Consider the following 26,115-nt stretch of genomic DNA (forward strand, 5'->3'; position numbering starts at 1 on the left):
TGCGTTTTGAGATCAATCAGCAGTAATATGTCCGATATCCAGGTGATTAATACTAAGTGATAGCTGGAGACTAACATTTACACAGCTCCACTCTGCTACACTGGTCACCTAGCAAAATCTTGTGGAATATTACATCGCATGCAAGACGCGTGGAGTCTGCCGTGGTGTTTGAAACGCAGAGCACGTTTTCACGCAAAGGCTAATGGGAATCAGAAACTCTCTCCCCCAAAGGGCTGTGGATTACGGCCGGATCCATTCACATTTTCAAGACTGAGGTGGGTAGATATTTGTTAGGTCAGGGTAGCAAAAGGGACTTGGCATCTCCTCCTGACGTGAGAAGAGATATAGAAACCTAACTTTGTATTGTATTTTGTATTGGATCAAGGGATAGTACAGATCAGTCATGATCTTACAGGATGGCGGAACAGGCTCAAGGGGTTGAATCACCTACTCCTGCTGCTATGTAAGAAGTTTCTGGTCAGCCAATTTGTATTGGGGTAAAAAAAAACATCGCAGAGTTGTGGTATTGAAGCGGTTACACACGGGGAGAGAGCAGGGACTGGGGACTAGGGTGGATGGCTTCTTGAAGGCACAAACACCGACATGAATAGATGGACCAAATGGCCTACCTGTGGTGTTGTCCATTTCCATGTTCTATGGCTTATAGTGGCACAGCAATGCTTCTGTCTGAACAGTGCAACTGTGGGTTACATCGACTCACCACACATTATGCAGGACACCCAGCATTTCGGCCACAAAGTACACAGTGAATTCACTGCAGTATGAACAAAACACAAAATACTGCAGATGCTGGAAATCCGAAACAACAGCATATTCTGCGAAGCGCTTTATATATCAAATATCAAGACGCAAGGATTATTATTGTTACTTTGCGTGTTGGGTAAACAAGGAGGAGGGAGTGAGGGGAGGAAATGCCTTTTAATTATCCTAATGAACATTTCCCTTCCTTACCCCCTCAAACACACAAACACCCACGTATTGATTGGGATAAACGCCAGCAGCCGTCCAGTCAATGTTGAAACTGTCTGTTTGCAATGTTGGCGTTGGCTCCACGATGTTATTTCTGAGCGGCACTTCCTGCTCCATAATTTGTCTATTTGCTGTCGGCTTTCACATCCTTCATCCTTCCAGCTCTGCTGTCATCAGATAGCGAGGTTTATCCTCGCTTCCAACCACCACAGGGGCAGGTCACTTGATCAGAAATATTTAATAACTTACAACCTGAGGTGGCAGCCTGGCTCACTCAGAGACAGTAACATTAGCGGAAACGCTCTCACCTCTGAGTCGGAAGGTTGTGGGTTCAAACCCCCACGTTGTGACTTTAGAACTCGGTGTCTAGGCTTATGCTCCAGTCCGGTGCTGGGGGGTGTGAAACTGCTTTTGCTTTTAAGGCTATCAACCTCTGGGCGCTGTGGTCGATGCAGAGCTGTGAATGGTCCTTGGTCACATCAGTGCTATAGGCGTGCAGCCTGTGCTGTTCAGATAAGAGCTGGGCTTGCTGTCTAGGTCAGTGTATGTGGAGTACACACTGGTCAGCTGCAGGTCAGCGAGGCTGGGCTCCGGACAGCTCGGGGAGCTGGTGCTATCACTGCTCTCCAACGCGTTCCAGTAGAAAGGGAAGAACGAAGGCGATTGAGGGGACGAAGCAGTTGAGACCAAGTGATCTGGGGTTAGACTGTCGTCCTTTAGCTCTTCCCACAGGTTACCTGGGAATCAAAACGGTAATCAATGACGGACACACCTACACCCAGAACAGGATTCCTGCCTGACTTGACAACCTTCTATACACCCAAGGTTAGTGTTTTGGGGGCATTTTAAAGTTATTAATAAGTTTCGAAAATTAGTTCATGTATTAATTTGCCTGTAACCATTAATTAAATTAATAATCCTGGTACTTGATGCCGCGCCTTATCGCGTCTTTGAGACATCTCAAAGCGCTTCGCAGAATATACTGTAAAGTGTAGTGACTCTGTATTTTTTTCTGGGCGCAATGCGGCAGCCAATCGCGCACAGCAGCGTCCCCACAAACAGTCGTGGATTGAGCGACCGGATTTTCTTTTTTTTTTTACTTTTTATTTTACAAACCGCAAAGCGTGGCGATTGTATTTTGCAGGTGGACCTCACAAAATTCCGTCTTGATGTGTGCTGAGCAAATTAACATCAAGCAAGAGAGAGCGGCTGAGCCACAAGGCTGGGCGCATTGACTCGAAGATTAGAAGGGAGAAGATTCAGCCTGAGCTTGTGTGTGTGTGTCTGACTGCTGCCTGGTGTGTGTGTGTGTGTGGGTGTGGAGGGGGGACATGATCATCCTCTTTGCTGAACAGCTCTCTGACATCTCTCTGAATGTCACCACCGGTAACAGGTTTTGAGAAAGAAAACCCTATTGTACTTTGAATAGGAAAGTGTGATTCATTAGCTCCGCGCTGCAGGCTGAGAGCGTGACACGATGCTGGGGCTGTGAATCTAGGCTGAAAATCAGGCCACACTCTGTACTACTACTCACAATAATCATGGGATTTGATATCGCGCCTTACCATGTCTTCGAAACGTCTCAAAGCGCTTCACAGGATACACTGCAAAGTGAATTAACTGTGTATTTTTGTGGGCGAAACGTGGCGACCAATTGCACGCAGCAGCGTCCCCACAAACAGTCGTGGATTTAGTGACCAGATTATTATTGTTTTTTTTAATTTAAAATTGTAAAAGGGGGTTAATAATCATAATAATCCTTACATTTGATACAGCCCCTTATCACGTCTTCGAGACGTCTCAAAGCGCTTCGCAGGATACAATGTAAAGTGGAGTGACTGGTTATTTTGTGGGCGAAAATATGATCTGAAAGTGAGTGAGAAGGCTTACCTTGAAGCTCAAAGTCCACCAGACTGGGGTTAAGGGCATCGATGTCTGTGCTGATATCTGCTTCCATGAGAATGTCCTGCGTCTCAATGATCATAGCTTGTTCCATTAGCAGCTGAGAGTTGATGGCGGAGCTGCTGTGAATGGATGGTGTCTGGGATGGGTTAACAGCCGAGTTCTCAGCACTGTTAGCCTGGACTCCGGCCTGAATGTAGGGGTGAGGGTGACACAGTTCTTGTTGGCAATCCCGGTGGATATTAACCTGCCTCCTGACCTGACCGTACGAGTGAGGCTGAGGGTGGTTTGGGGGCAGGGGGTGACCGAGTGTGTGGGGGTGACCCACCGGGTGATGGGGAGATTTGGGGTTTCGAGGATTGAGAGGAGGTGAAGTCATCTTGGAAGATCTCATTTTGTCATTTTTTTCTCCGATCAATCTGTCCAGTTCATCTGCAAAAACAAAGGGAGTTTGTTTTGAACTTTGTTGGGATGAATGCAGAGCCTGAAGCTATCGCTTCAAAATAAATAAATAAATAATAATAATTTGGCCGCTCAATCCACGACTATTTGGGACACTGCTGTGTGCAATTTTGCCCCCAAAATATATGGTCGATTCGCTTTGAGATGTCTCGAAGACGTGGTAAGGTGCTCTGCCAAATGGATGGATTATTGTTGCTTGTTTCATTCACACGTTACATCTTTTTATCGAAGACAGGGAAAAAAAACAGTGCTTCCTGCCGGAAAAGTTGCAGAGGGTTTCGTGGCTTTCAGTCGTGGCACTCCTCAAGTGAGTAACTGGTTCGTTAGTTCTCACCCTGACTATTGGCGAGGGCAGCTATGAGTCCTGCCGTCTCACCCACCGATAAGCACTCGTTACGTTACCTTAGCCTTGGAACAGAGGTGGTACAGGGAAACATGTTGAGTTAATAATATTCTCAGTGTGAGCGAAAGTGACAAGCTTCCCAGAGAACCATGTGTCTGCGTGTCTGTGTGCGTGTGCGTGTGTGTGAGACAGAGAAAGAGAGAGAGAGAGAGAGGGACATAATCCTCATGAAAATTCCGAGGAACTGGCAGATCACAGTGAGGTACAATGCAATTGCTCTCTCTGTTGACTTGCCTGGTTTGGCCATGCTCTTCCGCACCGCCGATGGATCTTTCCTCTTCCACTTCTGCAGCTCCTCCTGCATCTTTTGGACCTTGGCTGGGTTCAGGGCCCACAGGCAGCCCTTCCTGGATGAACCCCCGCACTTGTTCTCCACCTTCTCGAAGCATTTATTCAGAGACAGGTTGTGTCGCACGGAATTCTTCCAGCCGTCCGGCGCGCTCTGCAGCAACATTTTTAGACGTAACGTAACCAGGAGGTTCAGTGATGTGCACTGCGATGTAGGTTACGGGTCCGACATTAATAGTTTACCTGTTTCAAGAGCCAAACCCATCTTTTGACCGTCCAGGCGTTCAATGAAGAGTGAGCGGTTTACGGCTACTAATAAAATAACAACAGTAACAACTTGCATTTATATAACGCCCGTCACATGGGGTAGCGCCCTAGAGCGCTTGATCGTGGGGCAGTCTGACTCTGAGCCAGGGGGAGATGGAGTGCGGAGTGGGGAGGAGGTGGGGGGGGGGGGAGAGGTGTTTTTCTTGTCGCACAATACGGTGCTCTTCGGATTTCTCTGGGGCGCAAGAGGATCGTGACTTCGAGGCGTCCCAAAGGGCTTCACAGGATGTACCCGTACCGTAAGGTGTAGTGACTGTGTACTTTGTGGGTGAAATGCGACAGCCAATTTAATTTGCTCAGCGATGAGAGAGGCTGTGGGGTGTGTAATGTAGCGGCAGCGCCAACTGCTGGCCAGGGGCGTCACTGATCGCACAGCCCAAAGAGAGGACCTCTGAGATTTTCTTGGTAAATCTCAAATATTTCCACCGTTTGATAATCTATTGATTCTACCCTTTTGCTGGATGTGAACGCCTGTTGCATTGCGGGGTGGGGGGGGGAGTTGGACCAAAGCCGTAATGTAAAATTGCTACCGTTGTTTCGCTCACAAAGTCCACACTTTGCAGTATATCCTGTGAAGCGCTTTGAGACTCCCTCAGCGACGTGATCAGGCGCTATATCAAATGCAAGGGTTGTTACTATATTATTATTAACTCCCCCCACCTTCCTTTGGGTTGCATTCAACCCCCTTATCCTCACAGACTCAGAGAATAAACAGGCAGGCGACTGATCTGCTTCCTGTCGTTGGCCACTGGAGGCTGGTGAGAGAGAGAGCTGTGAAACTTCGCTTTATCTTAAACCCTCCATCTCTCTAAGGCAGGCACCTGACATGGCAAACACGCAAAGCAACACGGACTGGGTGGTCCTAGCTGCTCAAGTAGCGGGAGGGCTTGCCGGACAGCGATATCAATGGCAAGCTCTGTGGTTTTAGCCGGTTAGACTCCAGCAGTTACCCCCAACGCACACTCTGGGGTCCCCAAGCTTTGGCTCTCGCCAACCTGCGCCTAATACTTTCTGGAATTAGGTAAACAGGATGTGTCCCTCCAGGGAGAGAGAGAGAGAGAGAGAGCGCATTCCATTGCAACCATCTATCTCTGGGATTTCCATGTGTAGGTGGGATAGATGCATGGAATTCTCAGCTTGGTTTGGATGATCGTAAGCATCGGTGACGGGTTTCCTCATGTGTAAGACACCCGGCTGACCTCCCAAAAAGAGGCCTGCTCTGCCAATGACAGCACCGAGGAGATCATTCAGAAAGTGGTTCTGAGGGGCAAATCTGGGTGCTTACCGTTCATCATCGTGCCTTAGAGACTCGGAGTTTCCTCTGGAGGAGCTTACTGCACGTGAAGTTTAATGAGTTATTACCCCGTGGCGATTCAGGGGACACAGAATGACTGGTTGGAAACCTAAAACTGTTCGCTGAAAGCTTCTTTGTGTCGATGGGTTCCAAATATAATGTGCAGGAATTTTTCCCTTTTTTTATCTCGTGATCTGACAGTGAAATATCATTTAATGATTTATCATATTAAAACTTGCTGCACCTGCACTGGCTCAGGTTTCTAAACTCCTCACGAATTAGCATTTCTAATTTTTCGCTGTTTATCCGATCGGAACTTTCATGTGCAAATGAAGATATTTATGGAAAATAAAAGCCCCCCCACCTCCCACCCTCCAGGAAAATATTCGGGTCGTGTTTGAAAACGAGTGAACCTCTTAAACGCAATTTATAAGCTGTGGGGTATGTGGATCATCCACAACAACAACAACACAAAATTACAATTATAGAGCGCCTTTCACGTCGGGAGGACACCTCAAAGCGCTGAACAGTACGTTTAGCAACAGGTTTATTCTCTGCTGTAAATTTCTAGAGTTCCCTGAACACTATACATAGGAACACGAGGAGGCCATTCAGCCCCTCGAGCCTGTTCCGCCATTCTATAAGATCATGGCTACTTAATCAGCCCATTTGTTTTCTGCACGCTGCTGAGATCAAAGGTGTTTTTTTCCTCATTTTGAATTTCTCAGCGGCCTTGCCAGAGTTCGGACAGTCCAATTTTAGACTTGGTAATCGTTTTATTTTAATATAAATTAATTTTTAATATTCATGAGAATGAATCCCGCGTGAATATGGCAGTGATAAATCAATCATGAACATTGACTAATTTGAAGGCAACAAGGACATAGGAAATTAGGGACAGGAGGAGGCCATTCAGCCCATCAAGCCTGCTCCATAGAGCATCCGATGGCCCAGGTAAGATAACCACCGATAATAATAATATTAATAATCCTTGCATTTGATATAGTGCCTTATCACATCTTCGAGATGTCTCAATGCTCTTCAGAGGATATACTGTAAAGTGAATTGACTGTATATTGACCGGATTCTCCTCTCTGTCTCTCTCTGGGCAGCTTGTTCCACATTCCCAGTGTTCACTGTGAGGGGATCTTTCCCCTTGTCTCAGTCCTCTTTTAAGGTTATTTATTATTATTATTATTATTTATTATTATTATTTCCTTCCGCAACTGATAGACCCACCAGAGGACAGAGTTTAACGTGTCAAACCCTTTCAGAATTCTTCACACTTTGATTATATCAGCCTTTAGCCTCCTCTGACGTTACACGGAAGATGGGAACAGATAACGCAGGAAAGGAGATTCTTTGAATAAACTCACAAATGGTGCAACTTTCTAGAGATTGGAAGATAGAAGTGAAAGAGTTTCAGGGAGATCTGAGAAAGGTAACTTTGTGTTCGGGATTTTGAGCGACATAAAACCTTTCAATCAGAACAAAGGTATTGTTGTGATCACAAATTCCTGACCGAGACAAACAGCCTAAAAGCTTCCTGAGAGCACCTGGTTTATGTTATGAATTAAAACAAAAGAAAAAGCTGTTTTAATTGTGTTTTGTTCTGTGTTCGTGGGAGACGCCGCTGTGCGCAATTGGCTGCCGCATTCAGCTGCAAAATACACAGTCAGTTCACTTTACAGTTGATGCTGTGAAGCGCTTTGAAACGTCTCGAAGACGTGATAAGGCGCTGTATCAAATGCAACGATTATTGTTGTTGTTAAGAAATACCTATGATGGTAATTTGTGGCAACTGATCAACTTACCTTAAAATAGGGGAAATGTTCAGTCATGAAGTTGTAGATCTCACTGACGGGCAAACTCCCTGTTTTACTGTTCTTCAGAGCCATAAATATCAGAATGCTTCAAAAAGAGAGAAGATTTGGGTTTGCATTTATTACATGTTTAATACACTCCCCACCCTCTCCGTCTGATATATACAGAGATATTCTGATATTCGCAGACTCAATTTGACAGTAAAAAATATTTGATAGACCGGACTACTCAAATAACCAGACTTGCATTTAACTGATCAGTATGATTAGATTAGACATACAAATGGTTTGGGATTTCTAAATTCTATTCAATAAACTGAACTATTCAATTATCTGATATTCAATTAACTGAATTTTACTGTATTACTCAACAATATACTGTATATTATACGTGTATATTATACTATGTTACTTAACAAATACCCTCAGGCCACTTAGGTCTGGTTTGACTGACAAAGTAAATTGATATTGTGTTACTGAACAGACTCAGATTTACGTTTGCTGTTGGAGTCAGAAATTCTTGATTCTTTGATCCAACGCTTAGTATTGAAATTGGTTTCCTTTAGTGGCTTCCTGCTTCCTAAGGAACTGGTTCTATCAACTTGGTTTCAACCGCCAAAGTGTATTGTATAATTGAAGTGAAATCGTTCATATCTCCAACACATGTGCTGTGCTACATATTCATCCCTGTATTTATGTAGTGCATCCCCTATACTAATTGCCTGGGACCTGCATCACCGATTATGATCTGATATTTTTGGGGAAATAGTTTTCAAGAGTAATTTGGGTACCAGGTTCAGCCTGGCTCAGTGGGTAGCACTCTCGGCTCTGAGTCAGAAGCTCGTGGGTTGAAGCCCCACGTCAGGACTTTGAGCTCATATAGTCTAGACTGTCACAAAATATTATGCTGCACTGACATCTATGAAACTTGTACGTAATACAGAAAAAAAGATACCAGTTCCGTTCATCTGTAACTTTCTGCTCTGTGCAGTGGCGATAATCCATAATCCGTGCCTTTGATACAGCGCCTTTAACATTGGGAGGATTCTCAAAAAGCTTCACAGGATATACTGTGGATATTCTGTGTGTCGTGACCGTGTATGTGTGGGCGAATGTGGCAGCCCACTTGCTCACAACCACAGCAGTGTCTCAAAAACAGCTATGAATTGAATGACCAATTTTATTTGGGGGATTGTTGGCCAGAAGATTTTGGACAAACTCCCATCTCTTTTCTAATAGTGCCACGGCGAGAACCTCAGTTCATCATCTCACCCGAATGACGGCACCTCCAACTGTACAACCCTCCCCCCCCCCAGATTGCGAGATCAAAGTCCTGATGTGGGGCTTGAACCCAGAGCCTTCTGACTCGTCGGGGCGAGAGCGTTACCAACTGAGCCGGGCTGACACCTATCATTTATTTGTTATTTGCTGTTTGAAGAGAATGCAGTAATGTGATACGAGACAACATTAAATCCTTCATGGCACGTGGGGTAACTGTTTGCTCTGGGGATATGCAGCTCAGGAAATGCGGTGTGTAGCGTGGATACATGTGCCATAGCTTGGGTAACAAGCATCCACGTACTCGTGTTTACAATTAAAAGAGAAATACTAGCTTCCCAAAATCTCAAAAAGGAAACCGCACTTTAAACTGCTACGGTAAAGTGACTGGTTTAACTGTAACTCTGCACAGTGTATATATGATTTGCTCATTTTGGAAAATAGCCTGTGTGAAGGTAGCAATCACAGAGGCATTCCTTGTTCCTTTTATAAACCAATGTCACTCTTACGTGATGGTTCTCAATACTTTTAGGAGAGCTTCGTACGATTTCAGGCTCGACAATCTTTGATGATGTTAAAATTCTTCAAACGAAGCTCATCTTTTGTGACATGTGTCTGAAATAAATCTCAAGCGCTCGAAAGCAAAAATGTAATTAACCGCTGGCGTGGATTAAAAAAAACCTTTGCTTAAAAAACCTCAAAGGTAAACTATCAGATAGTGCTGAAGACCGAACATCCAGGCAAAATCATATTCAGTCAATTATATTGACATGTCTGAACTTTATACCATTATAATACCCTTTTCATTTGATATCAGTAATTTAGGTGTCAGCCTGGCTCAGTTGGCAGTGCTCTCACCTTCTGGGTTAGAGGTTGTGGGTTCAAGGATGATACTTTACAGAGTCTGTCTTGGATTGACTAAAGTGTGTTCTTTGGATGAGACACTAAACTAAACCGACTCCATCTGCTGGTTCAGGTGGATGTTAAAAATGCCTTGACGCCACTTGAAACAAGATGGAAGTTCCTCCTGGTGTCCTGACCAATAATCCCCCAAATAAAGTAAAGGGTTCGCCCTGCCCGGATATCGAACCCAGGTCCTCTCGCTTGCGAGGCGAGTGCGCTAACCACTACACTACAGGACTCTACAAACGGCCAGTGGATAGAATTATTTTGCACGCAAGAAAGAGAGAGAGAGAGAATCTCTTTACCTGTAAGAGTAAATGGGTTTGGGGTACAGGTGGTGCTGTGCTTCCTGGGTGAAGTGAGGTGCAATCCTTTGATATGGAAACTGAACCACAGCACAGGCCCCGGGGTAACCGGCAACATCACAATACTGCAACACACATCAAACAGGGTTAATCCTTCACAAGGTCGGTTCGGATTGAGGTTGATGGTTTGGGGGGGGCATTGCTGGTAATAATTATGTGTATCTGCCCGGCTCTCGCCCCTGAGCCTTTGAGCTTTGAGATTGTATTAGTGTTTTTTTAAATGAGTCCCAGTGTCCTGGCCTCAACTGACTTTCCAGCCAACCTATTCCAGTCGTTAAACACCCTCTGGGTAAAGAAAAACTTCCTGCAGTCTCTCCTGAAATAACCCTTTACCTTCGCATTCCACTATCTACGGCTCTGAGATGTTGCCCGGTGTGAAGGGCGCTATATAAATGCAAGTAGTTGTTGTTGGTGGTGTGATCTCAATTACCTGTTGCTGGATGGGCTGAATCGGACAGTAGAGGGGTTGTGGCTGGGAGTGATAGCACAGCAGCTTCTGCTGCTCAGGCTGTTCGAGCCCCACTCCCGACAGAGTGTCTGTCTGGTACTTTGAATCTTGTATCTGTTGAGAAAGAACATAGTGATGAAGCACGATGAATGAGTGAGACAGTGGAGAGGGTCGAACATGTACGCCACCTACACATGGACATTTCCGTGTGTCTGGCAGACGGGAAGTCAGTTTAACATCTCACGCCCCCCAACTTTGCTTCCAACCGAGTCAGACTGACTGACAACTGATTATCCATCGAAAATAAACTATCCCCACAGAAATTCGTTTCGACGTTTACCTTTAGACCCAGGAAAAATAACATTCAAATAATGTTCAAATAAAACACAGAAATAACGGAGGTTTACGCTTCAGTGTGACATGTTTGGGTGACGCTTAATCGTTCCGGTTTTGAACTGGGGATTAAAACCTGTGACCTTTCTGGTTAAACTTGCCTTTTACTATGTTTCACTCCTTTCTCCTTCTGGCTATTTTGTGCCATGATATTCAGTGTGATTTACGGTTGGTGTGAATTATTTAACATTTCCGAAAGATTTCTGCGTTCTGGAGCTGAGTCGTAATTTGTTGTTTATCATCGTACATCGAAGTAAATGGTTTGACCAGTTGTCTCCTAAACGCTCTTTGCTCTCTCGTAATTAGTCTTAGAGCATGGTGTCTGGGATTTCCGTGAACCTGTGAAGTTGTTTGCCTCCTTTCTAATGATAACCTATCGTGAGAGGTTTGAGAGGACCTCAACATCAAGTCGTGTGTACGCTACAGGATGGTGAGAAGCCGCGGAGACAGTGAGAGAGAGAGTAACCCGATGACGACAATGATGGTTGTTATTTTAGAATCGAGGCATCAATATTCATTAGGAAAAAAAAAAATCCACGTTATTGCAATGTTCTTGCTCTTTCCCACACACCATCTATTAATAATCTGTGTTCCTGTCGTAAGATACAAATGTGATCAGTTCTTAGACGGTTGCTGTAAGCTATTCTCAGTGTCTGGCGATATGTGGGAGGATTGAACGGCATTGCCGTGGTTACATTGCTCTCTGTTTATGGGACACCTGCAATGCACTTAACAGGATCTATTTATTTATGTTTCCATGTCAACATCAGAAATGCTTTCGTTTTGGGGCAAAGAGTGGTTTATAGTATGGACGATAACATCTAATGGAATTCGGGGAAGGGGAGGAACAGAACAACAACAACAACAACAGCAACAAAATTACATTTATAGAGCGCCCTTCACGTCGGGAGGACGGCCCGAGGCGCTGGAGTGCAGTGAGAGCAAAATTTGGCCTAAAACCATTATATTTTCGTGGCTTCTGAATTAGTGACCGAAGATCAATGGATTAGAGAGGATGGGTTTCAGTTATTGCCGTTTGGGGTCAGCCTGGCTCAGTGGGCAGAACTCTCGCCTTTGAGTCAGAAGATTCTGGGTTAAAACCCCCACCCCACCTCCATGTCGGGACTTGGAATTATATAACTAAGCTGACAGTCCAATGCAGTGCTGGGGGGCGGTGGGGGGGATGTTAAACCGAGGTCCTGTCTGCCTGGTCAGGTGGCTGTTAACAATCCCCGTGTCCTGACCAACAATCCCAGAAGTAAAATTGGTCACTCACTCCATAGCTGTTTGTGATAATTATTATTATTATTTGGGCTGATCTCAAACGTTTCGCATTGGTTACGATGTTTTCTTTTTCAGATTTTTTTTGGGAAGGAATAATTTCAGACCTGTGTGCTTTCAAAGCCAGTTCTTCTTGAAGAAAAGCTTTAATATTCTGATTAAAAATATCCCTCAAGCATGAGATCGGGTTACCAGGAGGGGTTGAAAACCAATGCAGAGATTTATTAGAATCCATCAACTCCAATTGTTTCTGACAGAATTGTGCTCAGGGGCTGTTATAAGATAATTATAAAAAAGGATATTAAACCACGAATGGTTTCCTGTAGGATTGGAATTTTCAAAAATAAAAATCTCTGCAGGTTAATGGGATGAATTTCATCAATAGTATCTCGCTGACTGTTAATGCAATGGAGCTGGACAAGAGTTGAACGGGAACACAGTAGTCCTGAATCAAGGAACATACGAAAGCAGGACAATAATAATAATAATATAGCGTCGTTCGCTTTGGGAGGACGTCCCAAGGTTCCGGACAAGTCAGGGATTTGGACCGGAGCAGAGGCCAGAGGGAGGGAGACCGGAGGTGTGGTCAAAGAGGAGAGTCTTGAGACGTGCCTTGAGGGAGGCAAGGGAGAGAGCGAGGCGAAGGGACTGTGGGGTGGAGCTCCAAAGGGAGAGAGGCTGAAGTACTCGCTGTTATATGTAGCAGTATATCTAAGCTTACAGGAGCTGCCACATGATTAACAAGTTATCGCGTGTTCCTCAACTGATCCCTTTATAAACTTCCAGATGATGTCATTCCTCTTGCGTGCTGGTGACTGACAGGTCAGGGTTTTTTCACCCGTAACAAATCAATAGTGTTATTTTCCCTGATCTGTATTTTTTTTGAGGATTTGGTTCTCTGGGGAACTGTATGAAACACAAATGACATCACTTGTGCCAAAAAGAGAGGGTTGCGAAGATCTGCGGAGCTTTGGGAAGGGAATCGAGGGACAGGGCTGAAGTTATTTGCCTTCATGGGAAATGGAGAACCATCGGGTTCCAGCCAACGCTCTTTATTTTGTTGTTCCTGAACCTATTACTCAAGGTCACAGTGTCTCATGAGAATAGATGGTGCCGGAATTGTTTACTCTGCAAACGTCTGCAAGTTGGCGTCCCGTCAGTGAGAGTGGAATTAAATCTACGAATACTTTGAAAACCCATGGGGTAAATGGCACATTATTAATCATTCCCCCCCGCCCCCCACCCCGTTCTTAACAGCAACGACGTGAAGAATCGGGTAAATCAATCCATTGTTCGTTTTTGTACAGTAAAACTGAGGCAAGACTCTATATATTTGCAGATGTGAACATTTGTGATGAATTTGAAAGAGTGTGAATAATAATAACGATCTTAATAATCCGCGCATTTGATACAGCGCCTTATCACATCGGTAAGACGTCTCAAAGCGCTTCACAGGATACACTGGAAAGTGACTGTATATTTTGTGGGCGAAACACTTTTTTTTGGGTGGGTGAAATCTTGAACTTGAATCACTTTTATTTGGACGACAATTCCTTGCCCTGGGAAACAACTTGATGGTTAAGATGTTCACTTCACAATCCTGTCTTCAATTGATCAATGGCATACGCAAACTTTCTGTTGGGGCATTAACCTCACGGCTGTCAATGTACGGCTCAGTCACCCAGCTTGAGGAGGGATGAGGAAGCTGGTGTGTAGCGTTAGTCGATTGGTGGATCGCTTTTCCGGGGGTAATAATCCCTTCAAAAATAAATAATTAAAATAAAATAATAATAAGTTGGTCACTCAACCCGCGGCTGTGTGTGGGGACGCTGCTGTGTGCAATTGGCTGCCGCGTTTCGCCCACAATACATACAGTCAATTCGCTTTATAGCGTATCCTGTGAAGCTCTTTGAGACGTCTCGAAGACGTGCTAAGACGCTGTACCGAATGCAAGGTTTATTATTATTATTTGACTGTGTGATGGGTGGAAAACGAAGGTAAGTAAGATAATGAACTCACCGCGTGCACGAGTTGTAATGGTGATTCCCTGGCCACTTGCTCAGTGTTAGTTTGTTGCTGGTTCAGAAACGAGTTGCCAGCCATGTGTCCTGCCATGTAATTCATGTTGGTTTGAAACATGGCGTTGGCACTGACTGGCACTTGATGAATCTGGAGAGGTTGATCCACCAGAAAATCTGCAATTGGTTAAAGAAATGTCTGTCACCTTCTACTCTGGACAAACAAATTGCGCAATTCATTGTGCAATAACTTCAGGAACTAGACCGGGCAATTGTATCATCTGTCTTATCAGCATTGGTAATCGCCTAATAGTTATTTGGCAACTTACCAAAGGAAGGACAATGCTATATTTCATGCACCGTTATCTGATATTGTGTCAACTGACAATGCTGATAAAACGTTTACTGCAGGTCTATCTAACCAAACAGCAAGTTCAGTCGAGGCTTCCTGTGATGGAGTTTTCCTGTCAGCTGCAAGATATTGCATTTCGGAGTTTTTGACTTGAAACCAACTCGTAATTCAAGCTCTTGGCCTTAATTAATTTTCGCAGAATCTGCCATTTACTTGATGTCAGTTTTGACGCCCAACCAGGACTTTTAACACTGTATCATGAAACTTCTCAATCACTGCCATGATTAGAGCCAGAATAATGAATAAGCTCGACATGATTAATGAGGGGTAGAGCTCGGCAACTTATTCAAATGATATCGCAGATCGCAATCACGAAACTTCAACAGTTTACCAGCAAGGTCTGAATCTCCAAACGAGACCAAAGCCTTGAAGTAAACTCGTATGTGTCCTGCAGAGATTGTGGGTGTAGCTTTTTTGTTGGGTGTTGGTGGCCTGGAGTCTTTTTCTGTCTGGCAATCGTCTCCATTCTTGCCAGCAAGTGTCCTAGGATTTCAACCTGTACATCTGGTTGGAGTTGTAATGGTTGGTAAAGAAGCTCAGTACCTTAATTTAGATCCAAGCATCCTATTATGAAAGCAATGCTTAGAATAAGAATGACAGTCCTTGCATTTGAGATAGAGCCTTATCATGCCGTTGATATCAATGATAACCCCCCACCTCCCCCCCCCCTCCGAGATGTGTCAAATCCTAAAATAATGTTCAATCTAATTTCATGGATAAGTAATGAAAGTGATGGAAAGCTTTTGAGGTACATTAAGTGTTCATAAGTGGCTGGTGCTCTAGATATAGCTCAACTACAGTACTTGGTGCAGAGTGGGGGTGGGTGGATGGTGAGGGTTGAATTAAAAGGGCTGACAAAACCCAGTTGGCTCGTGCATTTATATACCAAACCCACGTGGAATAAAGAGGCACAATGTGGATTGGTGTAGAGTTAACTCATGGGGGGCAAAAATATTTGGTCAATCAACGTAGCCTTTGATATCTTTTGACCACGTGCTAAGGCGCTGTAACAAATGCAAAAAACTTATTATTTTATCCACGTTTCTTTGAAAAACCAATGCCTTTGTCCCCACCTGAATCGGAAGGCAGACAGCACCCAGAATTAATAAGATAACGGGAAGATGATTTCTGAATCAAAACAAAGCCAAAAATATACCCCCACTCTGGTGAGTCCACTTGAAGAATGCTTTCCTCCTGAAAATTGCTCTCTCTATTTCAGCAGAGCGGTGTCAAACATCAGAACATCGCTGTTCAATCTCTCCCCCTCTCATTTTAACCTCACCGCTGTGGGAGGTGTTGACTTCAGGCTCGGTGATTTCCCATCAGGTGAATAGGAAGGGGAGTGAGTGGTGAGTGCCCAGCTGTTGTGACATGCCCTCTAGCAGATACCTGAAGAGCGAGCAGCATTGTTGGTGGTCTGCGGCAAGTCGTTCAGCTACAAGAACCCATTCTGACTGATACAGAGAAGGGGGGAAAAAAAAATCCAACACTATCCGTGGGACCCTGCAGCGCGCAATTGGCTGCCGCGTTTCGCCCACAAAATACACAGTCAGTCGACTTTACAATCTATTCTGCGCAGCGCTTTGAGACGTCTCAACGACGTGATAAGGCGCTGTATCAAATGCGAGGATTATTATTACTATTATTATTATTATTAAAAGGCCCAACAGGAAATTTCTATTGGGTGGTGGTTAGTATAATTGATTATAATATTGGCCTGCAATCAATATTACAGAATGGCAAAATATGTAGGTGTAACCAGGTCAAAGCAGGTGTTTAAGTTATGAGGGAAATCTCAGTATCGAAAGAACAATATAGAAATTGGAAAGACTAAAATGATATAAAAACAGTTGTGTAATTAATCCTCTGATGTTGGCGAGGATGCAAGTGGGAACAATGTTGAAATCCTACGTCAACTCAAAGATCACAGAAGCCTTGATTTTTCTGAAAATACAAAGGTCCGACCTTGTGGTTGTAATGAACTGATTCTTGATCAAAGGATTCAACTGTAGATTACTGTAATTCCACAGCTGCTGGGATTGTTCAAAGACATGTTCAAGATCGAGTTACTTTTGGACCTGGAATGAGTTCAACCCTTGAGAAGTCATCTCATCTTATTGCCTTCCTCCTCCTTGTCAAAGAAGGTCTGGGACATCTCGAGCAATTTATCATTAATTTTTGGAAAAACGTATGAAACTAAATATGGGGATAAATTCCATCAAGATTATCTTTTACAGTCTGAATTAACAGCGCAAATCTCTTTAGTGCTTGTAGCCCAATGGTGCTAAGTTAAAAGTGTTGACTGATCTTCGGTGAGGTGCTTTCCAATCTCTGGTAAAAACAGGGAATTCAACAGCACTTGATCAGTCAATCCTCATCAGAGAACAAACAGGTACAATTTGCAGCGTTTGGTAAAATAATGATCCTTGCATTTGATATAGGTTTCTTTCGCAGGACGCCTCGAAAGGCTTCACAGAGCACACTCTAAAGGGTGTAATGACTCTGTATTTTATAGGCGAACGCAGCAGCCAAGTTGTCCAACAAACAGCCGTGAAGTGAGTGACCAGGTTTATCAGGCGGATTGTTTAATAATTGAAAGGCCAGGATGGACACAGGGAGAAACTCCCTTCTTTTCAAATAATTCCCATGGGATCTTTAACGTCCACCTGAACAGGCAGGTGGGATCTCGCTTTAACCTCTCATCCGAAGGACGGCGCCTCTGACAACACAACCCCCACCCCCAGCACTGCATTGGAGTGTCAGTTTAGACTATGTGAGTTCAAGACCCCCATGTGAGGCTGTAACCCCCAACCTTCTGACTCGGAGAGTGCTACCACTGACACAATAATTAACTCTGGAGTAAATTAACGCCAGCGCCAGCGTTAATTATCGTCATAACCATTGAGTTAAAGTAAGGGTAACATTGTGAAATACTAATGGCAGGACAATGCCTTCACTCCCAGTAACAAGCTAAACAGAACCTAAATGTAATAACTCAATCAGAGTCCGCTCTAGTTCTGCATTCTGGCTTTCAGCTTTCACACTGCTATTTATTTTTGGTGTGGTAAATATTTATATTATAGCCCCTAGAGTGTGCTCTAATTCATTATGTTTGTTTGATGGTAGCTTTCTGTTTGCTAAAGGAGGGCACACTTGGCGTTCTGTCTGTGGCCCAGGATTGCTTTTTAATTAAGACGGAGGGCTCTGGCCAATCTCATTTGGTTTGGAGACTCTCAAGAACGGTGATGGGTTTCCGCACGTGTCAGACACCCGGCTAACCGAAATAATAATAATATTATGTGAAAGGAACTCTATAAATGCAAGTTATTATCATTATCATTCAACGAGCAGATGTGCAAATGATTCTGAGACGTATAACAGACAAAAGTTTTATTTCCCAACAAGATGGCTAAGTAGACATGGTATCCAGCCTCTGCACTGAGTGTGAGTATGGTTAGTGGTAACAATTTGCTTGAGTGCTGGCTGTTGACTCTTGAATCTAGTGTATGCTTTGACTGAAACTGTCTTCGTTAAAATACCTTTGATAATTTGCATTCAGGTAAGTTTGACGTAGCGGTGTAATTCTGGCTTCTCTTTAGCTCAGACAAGCCCGGACAAAGCTTTTATTTGCATGTCAATCCCTGGAAGGAACGTTGGCCACTTTCCCTTCTGACTAATAGAAGGAAAACAACACCCAGGCCATCAACATGTCAGATAGCTCAGCTACTTTGTGTGTCAACCTTTGAAATGACATGTTAACAGTAGATAAATCATAATGATTAATCTCTTCTATATTTCAAAGGATTTATCTTTGCAGCTGGTTTCCCTGCCCAATAGTTGCTGGAAGGACAACATTTCTTTCCTCCTCCAAAACAGAACGATATAATCTTAAAATTAGTGTCAATTGGTTTCACTGCACTACAATACAATTTACATTCACTCAGTGAGTCTCAGGTTGGGAGGATGTCTCGAGGCACCTGACAATGCTGGTGGCAGCTGAGGAAGATGGGGACACTTTCCTCATCACCTGTCTCTTTGACCGAGCCTTTGGTCATCTTCCCCCCACCACCATCACCATCACCACCCCTTGGCTCCCACCCCTCCTGAATCCTACTCCCAGCTCAGGTGCAAAACCTCGTCCAGCGCCTTAGTGACCTTCAAGGTGAAAGGCACCAAATAAATGCAAGATGTTGTTGTTGTTTTCCCTACGGGATGCTAAGTCAGAATAAAAATTGGTCACTCAATCCACGACTGTGTGCAATTGGCTGCTGAGTTTCGCCCGCAAAATATACAGTCAATTCACTTGACAGTGTATTCTGTGAAGCGCTTTGAGACGTCTCGAAGACGCGATAAGGTGCTGTGTCACAAATGCAAGTATTGTTATTATTATTATTATTATTACCTGTTTGTGGATTGACAATGATGTCTTCTTGATTCAAGTCGTACTTGTGGTCGCTGAATGCCATCTGTTGCTGCTCACTGATGGTTGGTCACCATGGCTGTTTGCCGTACGCTAAACGGTTCTCAGGCTGTCTTGTTCTCCCTCGTTGCTGAGACCCAAGGACAACACAGTGTGAGGACTCTCGACAATCCCACCCAGTCAGGTAAACCCTGTCGATGCACAACAACAAGCACTGGGGCAGAGAAGCTGAAGTAATAATAATAATAATCCTTGCATTTGATATAGCGCCTTTTCACGTCTTCGAGACGTCTCAAAGCGCTTCGAAATACTGATTGGAGGCAACAGATAATCAATTTCCTTCCCCAAAATTTCATATTTTTAAACTGTTTAAATAAATCTTTCTTAGTCGAGTACAGTACAGTATAAGACGAGGGAAGATTTATTGCTCCAGTTCCTGCTTTAGCTTTAGCTCTAGATTTGAAACAATGATTTACTACACACAGAGATTCAGTGGTCGTGTTGATTGTAAACTTCACAACGTGTGGGTGTGGGAGTGACCGGTGAACTTCAACACTCAGCTTCTCAATACCATTGCTCCACTGACCATATTGCCTCCATCAATCAATCAGTCAATAGGAAATCTTGGGGCTCAAAGTCAGACGCTCTGACTCCAGCCAGATCCCGTAACAGGTTGTCCATTTCTCTCATGTGGTCACTCAATTCATGGCTGTTTGTGGGACACTGCTGTATGCAATCGGCTGCCCACAAAATACACAGTCACTCCATTTTATAGTATATCCTGTGAAGCGCTTTGAGCCGTCCCAACGACGTGATAAGGCGCTGCATCAAATGTAAGGATTATTATTATTAATAGAAAAGCTAAAATGGATTAGGACACAATAGGCATAACTTACTGCTGTCTGTCAGTGGGCAAACCTGACTAAACTCAGCCAGTTAAGTTATTTGCATCCGCGATACCATTGCAATTTATTTCTCCTTACGGGGAGTAATTCATTTTCCTGTAATGTAATAAATTATACATTGTTATCGCTGTTAAAATATACGGTTAAATTATTGATTTGATCTGGTTAAACATTCACCTCCCGACACCTTGTTCGACTGTTTTCAGGACTCACAGTATTTGTTGCCTACAGTGGATGAAATACATTCATCTGTTTCCCTGCTTTCCTTGGGAATATATGATTAACAAAAGCGTTAATGAGTGCTGCTGATATACTTTACGGAGGAATTTAGAAGCTAAAATAACAGGAAGGTATAACTGTGCAAACCAGAGATGCACTGAAAAAAAATCAGGTAAAAGGTAGAGGATGGATTCTCTCAATGTCTTAGCCAACACGACCCCAAGTAAAATTGATCCCTTTAGGACATGGCTGTTTGTGGCTCATTTACTACACTTCAGGATAAAAATATTGTACTTTGAGACGTCTCAACAACGTGATAAGGCGCTGTATCAAATTCAGAATCAATGCACTGTTATTATTCGAAGACTTAAAGGCGTTTTAGATTATTCAATAAGGGAAAATAAGGGAGGAAGACATTTCTACTAACATCGAAGCAGAAGGTTACGTCAGCAAGGAATGGGCACTGATATAGTGGCAAAAGGAGGACTCTTGGAAGATTTAACAATCATGGGAGGGGAAGAAAATACCTTTTATCTCAGGCTGTTGAAAGATTTAGGGATGCGGGGAATGGGATGAAATTGGATTGGATTGAAGTCATGGAGACTAAAAACGAGGATGAAAATACAAAGAAAAATATCTGGAGGAAACGCGGTACTTAATGGAAGGCATAATTGTGGTGTGAGATTAAATAATTAGATAGTGCACATGAACAGAGAGATATATAGAAGAGATTAAAGTAAATCTTGCGATTTTGTTCTTGCCGGAGGCTGAGGTATGTCCGATTACAAAGAGTGTGTTAAACAAGCCCAAAAGGAGCGGGCGGTTGTTATCCAACTCGGGTAAATTAAGTGGACGACAAACAACACTGAAAGCTGAAAAACAGTAAAGCTATGATTAAGAGGCAGCTCGACAAAAGAATAAAAAATACTTTTTTTTCTCTCTCTCTCTCTCTCTCTCTGAGATGCATCGAGTGCTGACTGGACTCGCTGCAAAACACAGCGGTGCGTGTGCGTAAAACCACAAGTGGCTGGGAACGCTCAGCGGGTCAGGCAGCATCTATGGAGAGAGGAAAGCGAGTCAACATTTCGGGTCGACGACCCGATAGCGAGGCTCCCACACCGGTGTTACGGAGCGGACCCGAATGCCTTGTGTCACTTCGCTGCGTTCATTCTGCACAATATTCTAAATCTCCCTCAATGAATCGAGCTCTCTCTCCTACGTGGAACATTGTTACTTTGAGCACTTGAGTCCGGTTAAAAAAAAAAAATAGTTCGCAAAGCGATCCCGAGGAAGGAAGTAACTGCAGTATTATTGTCCCCTTTTATTCGGAAGTAGTTTTTCTAGTTTTGAGGCTGAGCCGACTGAATGCAGAACAGCGTTTAACTTCCTAATTTCACCTAAAGGCAGTAGCACTTTAGATCTCACACATTTCATACACCGAATATTCTTAAAGGGTCGACTTTTGCATAAAGTTTTTTTTTTGCTGTGCCCAAATCTGGCTTCGGCGTTTGCCTACAAATACACAGTTACTACACTTGAACGGTAAAATCCTGCGAGGTACTTTACAAGGCCTCGACGATGTGATGAAACCACAACAACGGACACTTGTACAGCAGCCTTCAGGCAGAGTGGTGTCTCGGAGTGCACAAAAGGCACTATATTACATGCAAGTATTATTATTATTTCCAATACTAGTTATTTTTAATTCAAATACTGAAACCTATGGATAGAAATGTCAGGTGAGTAATTCCCGTTTAGCACAAACTTTCCTGATTTTATCCTTGCGAATTAGATCCGATTTACTCTGGAATTGAAACTCTTGTTTGCCACTTACCTGAGGGTAGAAATCTAAATCACAATTTCCTGTTCATTTAAAAGATTTTTCAAACTTAAATGCAATGATGAATAAATACAAAAGCCGTTCGTAATTCAGAATATTCATTCACGAGCCGCAAAATGTACATGAATATTTAACGTTTTCACTGGCATTTTACGTTTAGACAAAAAACAAAAAACAACATCAATTCTGTTGCGTATTTCACCTGTAAACAATCTTGCCACATTGTAAAATCTATTTAGTATCTTATTCCAAATACACAATGAACAGCATCAAAAAATATTTCTTTATAAGAACATCTTCAAATAACATTGCTTGATGGTAAGATTTCTGATTGAAACACCCAAGCCGTCACGCATGCCCGTTTAGTCTTGGGTTGTTACCAATAATAATAATCATCCTTGCATTTTGATATAGAGTCTTATTACGTCTTCGAGACGTCTCGAAGCACTTCACAGAATATACTGTAAAGCTAATTGACTTTTGTGGGCGAAACGCGGCAACGAATTGCGCGCAGCAGCGTCCACGCAAACAGACGTGGATTGAATGGCCAAATTACGACTATTATTATTTTTGAAGGAATTATTACCCACGGAAAGAGATCCGCCAATCGGCTAACAACCGCGTTCCTACTTACTGTTAGGTAAACAGAGGCGTGTGGAGTAAGGAAACTTCCCCAGCGTTTCACCCTGCTGGGAACAGCACCCAAGGTCTCTCGCTTGCGAGGCGAGTGCTATAACCACTGAGCTGCAGGATAAATAACTGATTGGTAATACCTTGTGTCCTATCTAACACTGCAGATTAGTTGAAACAAGCTATAATTTTGTTGCGACAGGTATAAAGCAGTGCTTGCCTGCCTGTGCTTAAAACCTGCGGAGAGAGAGAAAACCTAGATATAAGTGATTTAAAATTCCGCGTAAGTTTCCTCCTACCAGCCTCTACGTTCCTTAACTTTTCATTGCTGCCTCTGTCCGTCCGTCCACAGTATAAATCAGTGTGGATAGAGAAATTATTCCCATCTTTACACACAGTAAATTGAGGTTTGTTACTAATCCAGTCTTTCCTGTTGTCTGAGCTCCCTTTATATTTAACACCAGCGGCGTGTCGGAGTTTACTTTGGCTTGCATTTCCACAACCTCAGTGCAAACAGAACGACAAAGTTTCCTCTTACCTGTGACTAGTGACCCCGAACTTCATGCACTTCTCTCAGCGCGCATGAAGGAAATGCCATCGAGCAGCAACAGGGAGGGTAAAAAAAATGGTTACATCAGATGGATAAGAATGGCAGCTGGGAGCATCAAGCAGTAAATATAGTATAAGCCCTCATGTGCCTCGGGCCACCCCACATTAAAAAACGTGAATATGTTGTTCTATTTGCATTCTGCATGGAATCCGAGCGAGGAATGGCTATAGGGTTTTTCACTTCGGTTAACTGCCCAGGTCCGCAGAAGGCTCAGGAGTCGCTTACTCCGCAGAATATCAGTGGTTCATTTTCACGGTATTTCCAGTCGTGGGGCTGTACAATTTGAAAGGCCGTGTGGTTTTGAACGGTCATGTTAACTGTCGCGCTTCAGGTGGGACGCGTTGCTCAGGAGATTGCCGTCGTTCGTTTCTGGGTCCTGCAGAAAGTCATTTGACGTTATCAGATTTTACCCCTTTTTGTCCCCAATGTGTGTGTGAGTGCGTGTGTCAGTTCGGCTTAACTGGCAGCACTCTCAACTCTGGGTCAGAAGCTCACGGGCTGAAGACTCACATGAGGGACGTTGAGCTGTAAGACAAAATAAGGATCGTGAGACCGAGATGGATTAGAAGGTTTGAAAGGTCTGTGGCTCTTTGATCTGTGAGCTTTTGAAACAAAACTGATTGGGATTCCTCAGTCATGAGTTGGATGTGGGACACACTTCTCAACCTTTTTGCGGGCGACATGTTACCTCAGCTCGTGTGGAAACCCATCACCGTGTGTAAGAATATCCAAACCAAACTGCGAGTCCCATGTAATCTGCAGGAATTCAAGGCAGCGTTGACGATAGAGGAACTATCTCTATTTTGTTTCGTCAGCAGAACTTGGAGGAGCAGACTAGTCATGGTCCTAGCTGGTGTGGCAGCGTATGTGATAGTAAACAGTATGGTTTTAACTGGTTAAGTTCAAGCAGTGGCGTCCCCAAATCGTGGCTCTTGCCAACCTGTACCTAAACCTGCGAGGATTAGGTACAACAACAACAACAACAACTTGCATTTATATCCAGCGCCCTTCATACTGGGTAGTGTCCCAGAGCGTCTAAACCTTTGTGCTTCCCTCGGGGAAGAGAGTGCACGGACCGTACCAGATGCTAATCCTCTTGCTTCCCCGTAAACACAATGCATTTAAAATATTTGGCCAAACCCACGGAGAGAATGAATTTACTGCAAATATTGCCTCTGAGACTGGGAACAGGACTCAAAGGAGAACATTGCCGGTCGTTGTGTCCTTGGGGTCACCAGCGGGTACAGTAGATTGCAAAAGATTTGGTCCAGTGGTTCTAACAATTGATTTCACTGTAAGACATTTTACTGCACTTGGCAGGACAAGTTGCTAATGGATCACTTGTCATCCAACATTCATTTTGAAACCAATGTGCTTTTCACAGCTGTGCATTAGAGGATAGAATAAGCAGAGGTTTTCAGCTTCCCTGCATTAAATTCCAGTGTACAAACATTACATCATCCCTCTAAATGTTCACCATCAATTTTTATTGTACGGTCGACTCTTAATTCCTGGATAAATCTACATTAGGACTGAAACCGATCCTCGTGTTACACTCTCCCGTAAGTCCTGTGACATTATTCTGCAGTGACAACAGCGCAATAATCTCTCGCTGTTGTCAGTCAATGTCATGGGCAGCATTACCTTTACTTGTTGTAGCGTAAGCTTTTATTTTCTGGAAGCAAACAGATGCATCATCTTAAATCAAAAAAAGATTTGAAGATGGAACGAGAGTAAATGGTTGAAATTTAATCTTGGCTTCAGATGACATCTGTGAACGACTTCAGCTATGCTTTATAGGCTTAAGTTGTTAGACTCACAAGAGAAAATGACAATCACATTACGTATTCCCAACCTTGCAACAATTATATAAACTCCTTTCCTGCTTAAAAAAAAACCTCTAATTCAGTGTATAAAGGCAGCAAATGCATGTGGACGGCTTCAATATTTGATTTGTGTTACTTAAATAACTAGTTTGTCCCGAATTTACTTAAAGCTGTGCTTTAAGCAGGAGTTTGTGACTGATCCAGTGGTTTTAATGATGAATATAACATCTTTCCAGTCATGTGTCTGAACCTTCTAACCTCCGCCTACGAGGATGTAGAAAGAACGAACAGCACAGAAAACCGTCCACTCTGGCCAACCAGTCCTTGCCAGTGTTTATACTCCACACAGGTCTCCCCCCACCCCATCCCTTTACTGCACCCCTCCCCCTTCCCCCTCCACCACCCCCATCCCCAAACCCTTCTGTTCCCCTCTCCGTCATGTGAAGAACTGGAAGGATGATCACAAGTGAAGGTCAGTGGTGGTCTATTGTGCACTGTGCGGGAAGAAAATTTGTTGTCAGCCCGGCTCAGTTGGTAGCCTCTGGCCTCAGAGTCAGAGGTTGTGGGTTCAAGCCCTGTGTCAGGACTTTGAACTCACGTAGTACAGGTTGACACTCCAGTACGTCAGATGAGATGTTAAACCCACATCCCGTCTCCCTGTTCAGGTGCGGTTAAAGATCTTGTGGCACCATTCGGGGGGGAGAAAAACAGGGTATTATCATTGGTCATTCACTTATTGGCTGTTAGCTGAACAATGCCGTATACAAACTGCGTTGACCTACAAAATACAGTTACTCCACTTTGCAGTAAATCCGGTGAAGCAGAATGAGAAGCACTCCTGATGTGAAATTATCGGTGTTATAATGTTCAAGGCCTTGACGATGTGATGAGGCGACAACAAAAATCTATATTACTGTATCACAAGCTATTATTATTTCCTCGCCCAAATCTATCTAAATTTGTTCTTGAAGCGAACGACACGATCCGCTTCCGCAGCCTGTCTCCCTGGGGAGTCTGCTCCATGAGGTTACTGTGGAATATATGTATTTTTTGAATTAATTTTTAAACGGGTCCGCGG

General features: G+C 43.7%; 1 protein-coding gene across 1 annotated transcript; it reads right to left on the reverse strand.

The window, feature by feature from the left end:
- Positions 1-920: 920 nt before the first annotated feature.
- Positions 921-19,128, reverse strand: LOC103180566 (forkhead box protein N1). Its single transcript, XM_007896499.2, has 8 exons — positions 18,990-19,128; positions 14,177-14,352; positions 10,466-10,597; positions 9,976-10,100; positions 7,481-7,577; positions 3,992-4,199; positions 2,881-3,324; positions 921-1,727 (listed from the first exon to the last, which is right to left on the reverse strand). The coding sequence occupies exons 1-8, from the start codon at positions 19,051-19,053 to the stop codon at positions 1,465-1,467; spliced, it is 1,509 nt and encodes a 502-aa protein (XP_007894690.2). The 5' UTR covers positions 19,054-19,128; the 3' UTR covers positions 921-1,464.
- Between the last annotated feature and the right edge of the window lie 6,987 nt (positions 19,129-26,115).

This window comes from Callorhinchus milii, unplaced genomic scaffold (genome assembly GCF_018977255.1).
Source record: "Callorhinchus milii isolate IMCB2004 unplaced genomic scaffold, IMCB_Cmil_1.0 Scaffold10, whole genome shotgun sequence".
NCBI classification, from domain to species: domain Eukaryota; kingdom Metazoa; phylum Chordata; class Chondrichthyes; order Chimaeriformes; family Callorhinchidae; genus Callorhinchus; species Callorhinchus milii.

Excerpts from the sequence above, each read along its gene's own strand:
- LOC103180566 (XM_007896499.2), bottom strand. The coding sequence starts at position 19,053 with ATGGCATTCAGCGACCACAAGTACGACTTGAATCAAGAAGACATCATT. Across the intron at positions 14,353-18,989 it reads CATTGTCAATCCACAAACAG|ATTTTCTGGTGGATCAACCT; the intron begins GTAATAATAATA and ends AACCAATTGCAG. Across the intron at positions 1,728-2,880 it reads GGTGGACTTTGAGCTTCAAG|GTAACCTGTGGGAAGAGCTA; the intron begins GTAAGCCTTCTC and ends TTTGATTCCCAG.